Raw genomic sequence first — 15148 nt, forward strand, 5'->3', positions numbered from 1 at the left:
TAACACATTGTGATTCATGTACAAACAACACACAATTATTGTAGATTCTTCAAAGCCTCCTTATATTCAACACTTGGGTAGGTGGTGTTATACATGCCCTCACAGCACCGGCACATCAATCACCCTATTTTCACCTTGTCACCTTCATTAAGCTGCTCTCTTTCTACAGAAGGCCCACCGCATGCATGGGGGGGGGGGGGATACCGTGGGCCAGGGCTGTGGCATCTAACGTCTGGTTGTCAGTGTCCTTTGGAAAAGCAAGTGATTGTCCTAAAATCAGATGTTCCAGCAGATTGATCTAGTTTGCCATGCTGGCAAAAGACCAATACACCAAGACAAACAGCCATTTATGCTTTTTACACAGACAGCCCGTTTAACCAGGGAACTTGACACAATGTATTTTTTTTCTATCCTCTGTTAAATAATTCTGCAACTACCTCTGATAGTGTCCTCATCGTCATAATATTCCCTTTATTTATGATTAGTAATCTTTATCTTCAGGGGTGTGGGTGACAGTTTTAGTGTTTGCTTTAAAAAACAAAAAACAACAAAAACTCAAAACAAAAACTTGATGGAATATTTCTCTGGACAAGAGGTCCTTGGATCGCCTCGCCGTTGTCTTTGTTGAACGCAATGAAGGCAGTGAAAAAACTGCTCACTCCTGATTGGACACTGAGCTGCACCACCTTCTCCTTCACTCCTCCACCTTGCTGTCCTCTGTGCTCTCTCTCCTCCATCTCCAGAAAACAAATCAGTCTGAGCACCAAACCTGTGGACTGTTAGTCTGCAGATAAGAAGGAAAACACACAGAATTCTCATGTTTGTCATTTTTCATACCGTATAGTATATTAGTTTACCAGTCCAACAGATTTATGTTTCCAAATGTATTAGCTCTTTATTATTTCTTTCTTTTCTTTACTTTACCCACCACGGAGGCCGTGGAGACGGTCAGAAAACGATTACAAGAAGACAGCTCTTTGGAGGACAGGACCAACTTCACACCCGATCAGATCTGCACACTGTTAGACCTCTGCCTCACCACTACATATTTCAAGTACAACGAAGGCTTTTACAGACAAAGACATGGCTGTGCCATGGGCTCCCCCGTGTCACCTATTGTAGCCAACCTTTACATGGAGGAAGTGGAAAGGAAGGCTCTTGGCTCTTTCAAAGGAAGAGTACCCAGCCACTGGTACAGATATGTGGACAACACCTGGGTCAAAATCAAGACACAAGAAGTGGAATCCTTCACTGTGCACATTAACGCTGTGGATAAAAACATCAAGTTCACCAGGGAAGACACAAAGGATAACTGTTTGCCTTTCCTGGACTGCGCCGTGCACATTGAAGAGAACGGCAAACTCAACATCGAAATTTACCGGAAGCCCACACACACGGACCAGTACCTCCTTTTTGACTCCCATCACCCTCTGGAACACAAACTTGGAGTAATTAGGACCCTACACCACCGGGCAGAACATGTTCCCTCTCAACCTGAAGGAAAAAAGAAGGAACACACACATGTAAAGGAAGCACTCAAAACGTGCGGCTATCCTAATTGGGCGTTTTTAAAGTCAGCAAAGAGGCACAGAAAAGAAGACCAGACACCAGCGAAGGAGGATAAGAAGGACAGACGTAACAACATTGTCATCCCCTATGTAGCCGGTGTATCAGAAAAACTCAGGAGAGTTTTCTCCAAGCATGACATCCCAGTGTATTTCAGACCCAGCAACACGCTCAGACAGAAACTGGTTCACCCGAAAGACAAAACGCCAAAACACAAACTTAACAACGTGGTGTATGCTGTACAGTGCAGGGAGGAATGCTCAGACCTCTACATTGGAGAGACCAAACAGCCACTTCACAAGCGCATGGCACAACACAGAAGAGCCACCTCCACAGGACAAAACTCAGCAGTCCATCTGCATCTTAAGGATAAAGGACACTCTTTCGAGGATGCCAATGTTCACATTTTGGACAGAGAGGACAGATGGTTTGAAAGAGGAGTGAAAGAAGCCATCTATGTCCACTGTGAGCGACCATCTTTGAACAGAGGCGGGGGTTTACGACACCAACTCTCTGCCATCTATAATCCAGTTTTGAGATCCCTTCCCAGACGCCTTAACGCCCACTCACATCCTGGGCCATCTGACCTCAAGAATTCGCATGATAAGGTGGGGCCAGGTTTCACAATGAACACACCCGAAACTCTGGCTGATTGGGTCCCACAGCCAGTTTCACACCTTGGCTCAGGCGATTAGAGGATCATCAGGGGGTCCTTTTGTCCCTCTGTGGGGGGTTACTCCCACTAGGTTTATATCTGGGACTCTCCACCATTTGACCTTAGAACTGAAGAAGCTTCTCGGATGAGAGGTGAAACGTCTTCAAGTAACTTAAAGAAGTCCAGACGCTTTTCTTTGCAAGCTCCTTTGACTACGATGACCTGGATGACTGAGAACCTTCACAGACTTTTCTTTACTTTGAAATTATTACAATCAGAACGGACAGGACTAGGGGATGGGAAAGAGAAAGATGAAGAAAAGAGAAGTTGGGAAGAGGCTCAACAGAAGGGGATGGAAAGCAAAAAATAGGGGAAGAGAGACACAGAGAGAGAAGACACTAAAAATCTGTTTGATCACCTGCTGGGAAAATAAAAACAAGCGAAAAGAGAAAAACACAGTAGCGAAAACACAGCGAAAACCAACATAAGCACAAGTTATAGTAAATAATAAATATCTCCACATCCCGGAAGGGGCCTGATTGTGCCACAGGGGCCACCGGGAGTGAGCCAGTACATACCCATACCCAGCTTCTCCTCTCAGCCCTTCTGCACAAGATGGCGAACAGAGAAAAGGGGTGTGAAGACCCCAAAACCATTGACTGTAGAAAACACAGTCAATGGTTTTAACCGATGCATGAAACGATACATTTTTAGACATAAGTTGTAACGGCCGCCATTTTCTGTGTGAGTATTTATTACACAGCGTGCTGGGAAAAGCCTGTTCTAACGTTTGAGTCTAAGGTTTATTTTTTAGCACCTGGCGGCTCTTTTTTTTTTTTTTTTTACTTCTCATCCATAAATAATTTGCTCTTTCACGTGATTCAGTTTATTTTGAAAAGTCTTAACAGGATCTTGAGCTTTATTGTGAAAGGTTTATGTGGAACATAAACAAGCGGACATACGATGGTTTTGTTGCTAACCACAACGCATAAAAACAGGCGCTTGTACGTCTGTAGTGTGGTTATATAAAATATAAGAGAAAGAGAGAACTTTAAGAAATTAATATATCCACTACAGTGACCATCAAAACGATGAAAAAATATTACTGTAAACAGTTTATTTTGCGACAAACGATAACAAAACAAACGATAGTGTAAAATGAAACATAGACGTTTTTATATCGTCATCCGATATATATCGTTATATGAACAGCCCTATACCAGAGGAAGACTTAATTTTCTAAATCACAATGGCTGAAGTGTTCTTTGATAAAAATGCTTCTATAGTTTAGAGGACACTGCATTATTCGAAGAAATGTTCTTTCTTTTTGCTACTCTACACTGACCTGCGAAGGAGATCAGTCAGTGATGTATATACATACTGATCATCCACATAGATAAGTCCATTAATTTGAAAGTTGGGTCTTTAAAAAAAGAAAGAAATGGTCTCAAAAGAAAGGGGGAGAAAGGGCTCAGTTATGAATACCTGAACACACAATAACTGGACTGAAAATCACTGGCAGCAGATCTTATAAAGCAATTCATCCAAACTGTGAATGCATGAAAGTTAATGTTAGATTTTTATCTACCATGTGGAAACCATCTAATTGACAAAAGCTTATTTTTTTCAGCTTGATAGTAATCCCAAACACACTGCCAAAGTAGTCAATATATACCTGGATAGTCAAAGGAGCTTGCAAAGAAAAGTGTCTGGACTTCTTTAAGTTACTTGAAGACGTTTCACCTCTCATCCAAGAAGCTTCTTCAGTTCTAAGGTCAAATGGTGGGGAGTCCCAGATTCCCCACCATTCCAAATCCAAACTCCAAATCTGGGACTCCCCACCATTTGACCTTAGAACTAAAGAAGCTTCTCGGATGAGAGGTGAAATGTCTTCAAGTAACTTAAAGAAGTCCAGACACTTTTCTTTGCAAGCTCCTTTGACTACGATAACCTGGATGACTGAGAACCTTCACAGACATATACCTGGATAGAAGAGTTTGGAGAGCTATTACCTGAAGGCTACATAGAGAAATTACAAGAAAGCTTCAGACTGTGCTGAAGAATAAAGGTGGTCATACCAAAGACTAACTTTCAGGCTCTTTAGAATTGTACAAACACAGTTTTTGTCTTATATACTGTATTTCCAGGTATGTTTACACATGTTTCAATAAATCCCTGCAACTATTTCCCATTTCCCAAAAATATAAATGAGTGAAGGCTGGCTCAAGTCCTTTGCACATCACTGCATACACATTAATACAATTATCAATTAATCCCTAAAATGTGCATTTTTGTGAGCTGGACTCACACAAGCCTAATCAGATATCACAGAGAAGATGCGCAACTTTCTGCGCTATTTCGTCATTAACGCCCAGGACCAGCAGGGGGCGTGAGCGCGCTTTGAAGGCGGGCTCCGGAGCGCCCCGCCCCGCATGCAAAAGCTGCTGCATTTAGCACAGATTCGCAGCGGCGTGTTCGGCTCTGCGCTGTTTGTTGCGCACTTTGAAGCAGAGGTTTTAATCAGCCACGACGAGAACCAGAATTCATCAGCTTTTAAACTACATATATATAAAGAGTACACACAATGGCCACTGGTAAGTGAGAACGCATTTTATTTCCGATGAGAAAATAGGTCAAATAGCTTTGGAGCTAACGTTAGCTTGCGAACCGCGAGGCCAGAACCAGGGCTCCGTCTATTCCATGGAACGCAGGCTCTCCCCCCCCCCCTCATTAATGCATGCAAATAATTTTATTTGTTTATAATTATTCATCTTTTCATTATGGGAAAGTGCTTCACGGCATCTTATTTTTAGCTGTACTTCAAAACACGAACTGTGGCTACAGTGGGCTTTGTCGGGGTGGCTGTTAACAAAGACGCTTTGAATTTTTTTTTCTTTGCTATGGCGAAGGCTGTTGTTTCTCTTGCGAATCCAGAAGTATTTTGCTCTTGTAACGTTATCTTATATCCTGTGTTGTAGTTAACTGTAATCGTACGTGTGTGTATTTTCATTACATCAGGCTGTGCGAAGAACAAGGGGTATTTTGAGCAGATCATTTGTTTCGTTTTCAACATTTAGTCTAAGCCAGCGCTAAAGTGACCGCCATTTTCCCGGCTCGGCCTGACTAAGGGCCTGTTGGCGTGTTGCTGGCCTGCTTAAAGTAACCTATTTTTGCCTTTGAGGCCAGCTGCTTGGTCAGCTAGACATTTACTTCACTTTTTAGCAAACACATTTACACCACTGTGTTATTTTTGTTTCAGACTCAGGCTACGGTGGCCCGCAAAGGTAATGTGCAGACAAACTTTAAAGTACATACCCATGTTCAAAGCGTGTAACTGAACAACGTTTTAGCTTTTTGAACACATTTTAAACCCGGAAGCTAAATGTCTTTTTAACCATGTGTCTGCAGCTATGGTTCATATAGTGGAGGTCAGCAAGGCGGGCAGGTAAGACCTCTATTCTGGCTACTTGATGTAATAGTACAAGTTCATTTATTTTAAAGTAAAACCTGCTTAACTTATGCATTTGATTGGCAGGGTTATGGACAAGGAAATAGTGGCAGCTCCTATGGAGGACAGAATTATAGTGGCTTTGGACAGCAAGGTACAGTATGTAAATGCAATTTAAACACCTTTTGTTAAACAGAGGCCACCTAAAAAGTGTCTTTTTTTATCATTATTATTATTATATTACTTTTTTTTTTTTAAAATATCAGTTACTAAAATGTCTTTTCACATCTAGTTTAGTTGGTGTTTAAGTTATGTGTCCTTTAAGATCTGGCATACGCCTGTGTCCACACACAAGTTTGGTACTGGTTTTTATTGTCTTTTGGTGGAAAGTATCCCGGGCACAGCAGAGGTCAGGATACTGTCCACTTTAGTACAATCTCATTTGGTACAGGTTAATTGTTTTATAAATTGTGAAATGCTAATGTGAACCTTGGGGTTGTTTTTAAACTTGGTTCATCTCTTCATCTCCACAGAAAATTATGGCCAGTCTCAGCAACCGAGCTATAATAACTATGGACAAGAGTCCTCTGGGTAAGTTCATAATATCTCTGTATTAGGGATGGGGTGTGTTTTGTGTGTGGAAATGGGAAAAAATCCAGCAACGATTTGTATGTATGTAACTAATGCAAGATTTAAGGGGGGAAACATCCAGCTAATTCTGCACTTGGTTGATAATCTCCCATTCAGATATGGTGACAAGCCCTCCTATGGGCAGCAAGGATCTGGGTCTTATGGACAGCAAGGCTCCTACAGTGGTCAGGGGCAAGGTGGAGACAGTTATGGACAGGGACAGGGCGGTGGTGGTGGTAGTAGCGGATACAGTGGCCAGAGTGGTGGCAGCGGTGGATACGGAGGCCAAGGGCAAGGAGGAGGTGGTGGCGGTGGATATGGACGATGGAATGAAGGTATGCTAACTGGATCATAAAATCTCAATAAGTCTGTATTTGAAATTGGCCTGTGCTAAGAATTTCTTTTCTGACTTCCACCAGGTGGTGAAGGTGGTGGTCAGGGTGGGAGGTTTGGGCGTGACTATGGAGACCGTTCAGAAGGAGGAGGCTACAGAGGCAGAGGCCGTGGCGGCAGTGGCTATGACCGCAGTGGTGGATATGATCGTGGCGGAAGAGGCGGACCTCCTGGTATGGGGTAAGTTGCACAGTGCCACTGCCCCTAAGGTACCCTTTTTAACTGAAATATGAGAAATGACTTGTTTATAAGCACATCATCACCACTCATCAACTACAAACCATCCACATAGATGGATTTTTTTCACCACTCATCTGCTTTGTGCTCCAGATCCGCAAACACTGGTAATTTTTCTTCTTTTAAAACCTGAACGATCAAATGTTGCCGCAGGTAAAAAATTTCCCAAACATATGCTCCAGGTGCTCTGAGCCTTGATTTTTGTATTTTTAAATCTTTTGTGTGTGTGTGTGTGCGCGTGTGTTTAATCTCATAAGAGACACGCTGGTGACAAAATCCACTGTTAAGATTGTGTGATTTGTACTCAAGTGGTGGTTAATTGGAGCGTAGTTGCTCGACTCATTGGAGATCCACTCACTATCAATGGGATCTTAAGGTAAAAAGAAATGGAGATTGAATACAGCTGCCCAGATAAGAGCTGGTTGTGCAACTAACATACCCAGACTGACACAAGTTTTGTCCATTTGGCAACAAAGGTTGAAAAGGACCTCTTGGTGTTTTCAGAGACTTTCATCCAGTGGAATATTAACCTAAATGGTGCCATACCATTCTTCTTTTTCTTTTTTACTTTGGACTAATTTGTTACTAAAAATGGATTTGACTTTTTAACATTTAAACTGTGCCTCTATTGAGAGGAGGTAAATATAATCTTTATTTTTGGAGCCTGTACAGTCCGAAAGTGCCACATTTCTTTTTCATCCTTTAAACCTCCTGTTATGTTAAGATCTCGGTCTCAGTTAAATTTCCAGTAGCCACACGTTTTTAAGATGCCAGTAAGTTCACAAACTCCAGTTTTTGGTACTTTCATGTCTTATAATGACCACACAATGTACTGTGAGCAGTGGAAACTCCCCTGAGGTGATGCACTTAGACCTGGAGCCACATTTTCAGCTGCTTCACATTCAACAGGTTTCATTCAAGTGTTGTATATTTGACAATGGCGAACATGTATGTTGTGTTAACATGGATCTACATTTTATACTACAGGTGATTGAACTAAAACATGGACCTCAGTAAAAGGATCACATAAATGCACTCAGTGGAAGATTGCTCATTGGTTTGCTGCACCCCTTAACATCAATTTGGCTCATTTTGTTTAAAAAACAAAAAAAAAGCTGTTTTTTTTTTTTTTTTCAGCTAATGGTATCTAATCTGGCCATGTGAAAAGTACCAAATTATCTGTAAACGGTGCCCCAGTGACATGTAATAACTACCTGATTGTTCAGTCAGCGCTGCCTAGTCGTCTGCTTATTGATCTCTAATGTCAAAGACTAACGCATTCATCGTGTGAGACATTTCCACCGTAGTCGCACACCCTGGCAGGAGTGCATACTGGTGGGGATGTAGGGGAGCTTTGAGCTCTCAGTTGGGACAAAGGAAAAGCCATCATATCTCCAATTTTTCCTCTGCAGAGGTGGTGACCGTGGTGGCTACAAAAATTACGGTGGTAAGTGACGAGCATCAGAACTGTGTCGGTGGGGGAGGAAAGAGTTTGAGTTAGGAAAAAGAAAAGAGGGTTTAAAAAAAGAGAGAGAGAGGAACTTCAGTGAATGCCACCATTTCCATGTCCAGATCCCAAGGGTACTCCACCTATTGCTATTTGTCATAATGGTAAAGAACATGGAGCTTGAGATGTAAAATAATGGTTGCATGGAGACAAGAGCTGATTGTAAATGAGAGGTGTTCCCAGGATGAAGAAGGAAAACTTTCTAAAACTGGAGACTTTATGGTGGTTTTCATTTCTGGTGTAAGTTCAAAAAAGAAAAGTGAGGGGAGGAAAAAAAACAAACAGAACAGTTCTGTTCCTGTTGAAAGGTGTTGGTATGTGACGCAATGGTATGAAAACACCCACCAGAAAGCTGTTAACATGGTATTTGGTTAATTTTCTTTGGTATCATTATGCAATGCTAGGGACAAAGTTAATACTTAATTATGTGAAAGCTCACCACGGAGTTAAAAAATCCTTTTTCACACATTCTCCTTCCATCCTCTTTTCTGTTTTCCAGGATCTCGAGACTACGGCTCAAGGGATGAACCAGGTGAGACTTAAAGTGGACATTAAACATGTATGGGCTAAAAGCCCTGCACTGAATAAGTTACATAAATTTTACACTGCCTGTGGAGCCGGATGTAAGAAACGAGTGTTTACGTTTTTAAAATGAGTTTGGCGCCATCTTGTGTACAGTCTGGGAGACTTCACCAGGTTGGTTGGTTGTTTTCGGCTAATACATCTGCATTGGTTTATGTTGCCTAACTAGCGAGAGAACACAACTCATTGTACAGCCAGAGGCAACACAAAGGTGACCTCTTGGACTCCTTATTTTTAGTATTTTCTGCTGAGTTGGTTCTGTTTCTAGTTGATTAACACAAGCTAATGTAAATTTGTTAGTCGGAACTTAAAAAAAACAGCCAACCTGGTCATGTCATGTACTGTTCTGTAAGACGGAGCCTAAACATTTTCTGTAATCTTTAAACACTTAAATTTGATCTGTTTTTAGATGAGGTTTGTTGACACTTTCTGTCGTCTGATCTCATCCACAGCTGGAGAGCAGGACAACTCTGACAACAACACCATTTTTGTACAGGGACTTGGAGAAGATGTCACAGTTCAGGAAGTTGGAGACTTCTTCAAGCAGATTGGCATCATTAAGGTACTGAGCGAATCTGAGACTGATTTCTTTTCATTTGACTGGATTTTTATTATACCAGATCAGTCCTTTCTTTATGCACCTGAAGCAACCTCTATCATTTTAATTTCAGTTATGTCTAATTTATAGCCACAAAACTGACAGTAGGGGTAGTGCATTACGATGCAATCATGTTGCCTGGCCTAATAATGGACTAAAATGATGTAAGCATTACAGAGGACCAGAGGGCTAATACTATTTATCTGTCTTTGATTCATATAGGCATCATCTACCACCTCTACTTCATTTACTTTAGTGTAATTAGGTTTCAGTTTTCCACCAGTACAAACACACACGATGCTAGTAGCATGGGCGTGTACTCGTGTAGGTATTCATTGCAGCAGACTCAGGCATTTAAAACAGTAAATGCAAAAAATGCTGATCATCTCGAAATGTTCTGTACTTTTAGGTGAATAAGAAGACTGGCCAACCAATGATAAACATCTACTCTGACAAAGCCACTGGGCGACCAAAGGGTGAAGCTACAGTGTCCTTTGATGACCCTCCATCAGCCAAAGCTGCTATTGATTGGTTTGATGGTAAGAGCCCTGATATGTATTTTTATTTCCTGACATGTTTCAGCACTGTTTTCACTGACCTGTTGCTTGTTTAATTTCAGGAAAGGATTTCAATGGCAAACCCATCAAAGTATCATTCGCCACCCGCAGAGCTGAGTTCACACAGAGGGGTGGTGGTGGTGGTGGTGGCGGCGGCGGCAGAGGGGGGCGAGGAGGTGGGTGTTGCTCAGGCCGTCATCTGGGTTCAAATGATATACAGTTGGTAAATTACGTTACCTGTACTGATGATGCATCTTGGTTGGCAGGTTTCAGAGGTCGTGGTGGTGGTGGACCCAACTTTGACATTAAAGGAGGAGACTGGCCTTGTCCCAACAGGTGAGGATTTTAAACTTTTTTTTATTTCATTTCTTAATGTTTATTAATAAAAATTCAACAGAACATGTCCATTTGGCTCAGTTGCATTTCTAAATGCCTGGATTTCCTTTCCTCAGCTCTTGCGGCAACATGAATTTTGCCCGGCGGCAGGAGTGTAACAAGTGTGGTGCACCCAAACCAGGAGATGGAGGATTTGGAGGTGGAGGTGAGTGCTTTAGAGATGTTCTTTTACCTGAAATGTTTACAGGATTGGAAAATGGTCCCTGTAGCTTTAGCGAAAAGAAACCTGGTAGCAGGAACATGTTTCTAAGTATGGCTAAACTTGCCAAATTCCTTTTTTTTTTTTTTTTTTTTTTTCTCTCTCTCTCTCTTCCCATCCTTTGTCCAAATCCTTATTGCTCAATTTTTATGTTAATACATTTAGTAATGGATTAAAGGCTTTTGGGTGATTTCAGTTTTGTCATTTTATAAATGCAAGAAACTCATTTTTATTGTAATGAAAACGCAAAGTTTAACATAGGAAATAACAGCACCACTTCAGAGTAGTTGCATGTGTTAAAGACTTAAATTGTTAGGCTAGTTTGTGCTCTAACCTGTCACGGACCCATTTGTGTTGTCATGTCATGATGCATTTGCAGATCGTGGAGGCAGAGGCGGATATGGAGGCGACAGAGGCGGTGGCTTTAGAGGGCGTGGAAGTTTCCGCGGGGGTGACCGCGGAGGATTTGGAGGTGGCGGCTACAAAATGGGAGGAAGGTCAGTTGAAGACTCTTGGCTGTTGCAGTAGTGTCATTACAGCAGGGTGGTCCATCTACTTTGTTGCTTGGTTTAAAAAGTGGTGGTTTCTTGTGAAATGGCTCAAGCAGTGATTTCACTCCTTGCCCAATCAGTGTCGTGCAGTCTGTCACATTTTTGCTGGCTGAGGGGTGCTCAAGTACCAGTACCTAATGGAAAACGCTTAAAAAAAAAAAAAAAAAAAAAAAAAAAAAAAATGGATGGACTTAGAGTAGGTGTTAGTGGAAAAGAGACTTTAGACCAGGGGTGGGGGAACTCCAGGCCTCAAGGGCCAGTGTCCTGCAGGTTTTAGATGTGTCCTTGATCCAACACAACTGATTGAAATGGCTAAATGACATCCTCAACATGTCTTGAAGTTCTCCAGAGGCCTGGTAATGTACAAATCATTTGATTCAAGTGTGTTGACCCAGGACGATATCTAAAACCTGCAGGACACCAGCCCTTGAGGCCTTGAGTTTCCCGCATCTGCTTTAGCCACTACTTTATGGCCAGAAGAGGGCGTACTCTGCCCAAAAATGACTATAGTTTGTCTTTTTCAGTAAGATAAGACTCTATTGATCCCAAGACCAGGAAATTTTTGCGTCACCTCAGGTACAGATATCAGAAGGAAATACAAATAAGTACAATTAATGAAAAAAAGTAAGATAATACACTAGGGCTGCTCTATTATGGCAAAAATGATAATCACGATTATTTTCACTAAAATTGAGATCTCGATTATTTGACGATATTTATTTAACCCTTTAAGACCTACTATAGAACCAAGTCCGCCAGAGCTTGTATTATCTTTTCACATGTTGTAGTGCCATTTGTGGGAGCATTTCAAGTTGCTATACAGCTGTTATAGCCCATATTTTAATAATATGTATGCATTAAGTCCATAGTAACTATATTAATTGCAAAAAAGTGCAATAAACTACAAAAAAATTGAAAATCGTTTTTGTTTTGTTTTTACATATATTTCTACTTGGAGAAATTTAAGAGGTTTATCCCTCAAAACTTTAAATACAAAAAAGTTGCAAAAAATAGTTTACAACAACAGGAAATTTATTTTGAGTGTCTTCATAGTTTTATTTTGGAGATACACCAATTTTTATATACTGCAGGAAAAACGAAAAAACAATCCTATGATGCAAATTTGCAAAGAAAACAGCAGGTGCATCAAAACAAACTATTTCCAGCAGTGCAATTCGAGTTCTAAACATCCCAGCAACTATTCAGAAAAGTCAAACATGACCAGTATAGGCTTTTAAGGCCTACAAGTAAAAAACTACATTTTCCGCTAAAATGACGTCACTTCCGGTTTTGGGCAGGAAATGGCGGACATGCGATAGTTCGCGCTGACGTCTGTTTCACTGTGGGAAGTGTTACAAACAGCTGATCGGATCAGCAAAACGTGTTTCTGGAATATTATGTTTTTGTTCCTGCAAGAGCTTTTTATGCAGTTTTTGCAAAGCTTTATGTGGAAGGAAACCGTGACCGAGGACAAGCTGATGGCATGAGATGTAAGTACAACTCCTCCGGTTTCATATGCAAAACAAATTTATTGCGCTAGCTTACGCGGTTCGGGTTCTACAGGGATTTAAAAATAGTTACACAAAACGGAGCATGCTGCTCTGACCGGCTTTAAAGGGTTAACAATGACTTTAGAAAATAATATAAAATAGTGTGCAAAACCCTGATGGGTTTTTTTTTTTTTTTTTTTTTTTTTTAAACCTCTTTTCAACCAACGGCAGTCACTCTCCTCTCCAAATAACTTCTGCTTAGCTTTCCGAGCTTCCCTCGGGTCCTCTTAATCAGCAGTCCTCAACCTTTTTTGCGCCACGGACCGGTTTATGCCCAACAATATTTTCACGGACCGGCCTTTAAGGTGTCGCGGATAAATGAGGGAGGGGCTAATAATCGGCTCAGTCATTTTTAATGATCGTTGAAAGCCCAGATCGTAATCGTGATTAAAATTCGATTAATTGAGCAGCCCTATAATACACTATATGCAATGGTAGCATACACAGTATGTGATTATGGATATGGTTGGAAATATGCAAGACAAACTATATAGCTTGACATAACTATTGTATGTCAATGTTATGTATGTATAGACATGTACACACTAAATATACATATACATACATATATACTTGCACATGTCCATACACATGGAAGGTCCATTATGCATGAAGTGGTGACCGTGGATGTTCACAGTGTCCAGTGCCTTATGACATCGTGATTGAGGAGTTATAGAGTCTAACTGCTGTTGGGATGAATGATCTGCGAAAGCGCTCCTTCCTGCAGCGAGGGTGTTTCAGTCTCTGACTAAAGGAGCTGCTCAGCCCACTCAGATACTCATGCAGTGGGTGATGTGGGTTGTTCATGATGGATGTCAGCTTTATTAACATCCTCCACTTGCCAACCACCTCCACAGACTCCAGGGGACATCCCAGCACAGAGCTAGACCTCCCCACCAGTTTGTCAATCCTGCTCCTGTCCCTGTCCGAGCATCCACTCCCCCAGCAGGCCACTGCATAGAAAAGGGCAGATGCTACCACAGTGTCATAGAATGTCCTTAACAGAGTTCTGCAGACTCCGAAGGACCTCAGTCTCCTCAGCAGGTGGAGTCGACTCTGGCCCTTCTTATACAGGATGTCTGTATTTGTAGTCCAGTCCAGTTTATTGTTGAGGTGAACACCCAGGTACTTATAAGAGTCCACTATCTCAATGTCTTTCCCTTGGATGTTCACCAGTGTTGTAGGAGGTGACTTCCTCCTGAAGTCTATGATCATCTCCTTTGTCTTGTCGGCGTTGATTTGGAGTACATTGGTCTCACACCAGCCAACAAAGTCACTGATGACCCCCCTGTATTCCTGATCATTCCCGTCTGATACGCATCCAATGATGGCTGTATCATCTGAGAACTTCTGTATATGGCAATCGTCCAAATTATAACAGAAGTACTTTGGCAGTATGATCTTCAAGGAGATTAAACTGCATTTTGTGGTGTTAGCAAGCTGTGAGTGAAATTACACAATCCAAGGAGCCCCTAAGTGTTCCAGGTGTCTGAATATTCACTCTGAATTGTGTTTGGTTTGGCTTCATAGCAGACTTGTTTATTGCTCTACCCTGAAGGTGACATGCTGCATTAATGGCTTTCTGCTTTATTGAAATCAAGCTCTGCTGCTCATTTAAAATGTGAAGGCCTGTGCGAATGAGAAGTTGACATTATGGCTCACCTTCATTTGCCGGCTGATTCCGGTTTTTATCTCAATGACATTAGCACATGTGGGTCTTCGTTAAAATGCAGCCCGAGTAACAGACATCTTTGTCTTCTCCCCTCAGAGGTGACCGCAGGGACGACAGAAGAGACCGGCCGTACTGAGTGCTCCAAAGAAGAAAACCATTCCAGCCCCTAACTTTGCCGTGGACGGAGGATTTAGATTGGAGGACTAACTGGGTGTAGGAGAGGGGAGGGTGTAGATGAGACAGATGTGATTTTTGTCTACTGTAGCTGGTGCATCCTAAGTATTACTGTTCTTCTGTGATTCAGGGATGTGTTGAGCTTATGTAAAGGGGCTGATTGGCACCTGTAGGCATGTGGTCTTTTGTTTTTGTTTTTTTTCTCCCCTTTTTGTTTTTTGTTTTTATTTCTTTGTACATCTTTTTAATTTTCTGTCAGATTCTAGTTGCTGATGTTATGTGAGGTAGACTTCATACCATTGTTTTGTATAAACGGAATAAAATGTTTTACTTGGTTTTCTTTTTCTTTTTTTTCTTTTCCAAAATTATATTAAACTGTGATCTTTTCTCCGTGCTCCGTGTGAGTTCATTACACACTAACCTCTTCAGCACT

General features: G+C 41.5%; 1 protein-coding gene across 1 annotated transcript; it reads left to right on the forward strand.

Moving 5' to 3' along the window:
• The first annotated feature begins 4674 nt into the window (after positions 1 to 4674).
• On the forward strand, positions 4675 to 15102 carry taf15 (TAF15 RNA polymerase II, TATA box binding protein (TBP)-associated factor). The gene is made up of 16 exons (XM_080889895.1): positions 4675 to 4815; positions 5481 to 5505; positions 5630 to 5666; positions 5757 to 5823; positions 6203 to 6260; positions 6417 to 6634; positions 6719 to 6872; positions 8342 to 8376; positions 8936 to 8968; positions 9471 to 9580; positions 10026 to 10155; positions 10236 to 10349; positions 10440 to 10509; positions 10626 to 10714; positions 11148 to 11265; positions 14638 to 15102. The coding sequence occupies exons 1-16, from the start codon at positions 4806 to 4808 to the stop codon at positions 14675 to 14677; spliced, it is 1308 nt and encodes a 435-aa protein (XP_080746021.1). The 5' UTR covers positions 4675 to 4805; the 3' UTR covers positions 14678 to 15102.
• Positions 15103 to 15148: the final 46 nt, after the last annotated feature.

The sequence above is a fragment of the Rhamphochromis sp. 'chilingali' genome, assembly GCF_963969265.1.
Source record: "Rhamphochromis sp. 'chilingali' genome assembly, chromosome: 8".
In the NCBI taxonomy this organism is placed as follows: Eukaryota; Metazoa; Chordata; class Actinopteri; order Cichliformes; family Cichlidae; genus Rhamphochromis; species Rhamphochromis sp. 'chilingali'.

What these genes read in the sequence shown, in the direction of transcription:
- taf15 (XM_080889895.1), top strand. An exon ending in GGCTACGGTGGCCCGCAAAG is followed by an intron (nt 5,506 to 5,629) that starts GTAATGTGCAGA and finishes ATGTGTCTGCAG; the next exon opens with CTATGGTTCATATAGTGGAG. An exon ending in ATATGGACGATGGAATGAAG is followed by an intron (nt 6,635 to 6,718) that starts GTATGCTAACTG and finishes GACTTCCACCAG; the next exon opens with GTGGTGAAGGTGGTGGTCAG.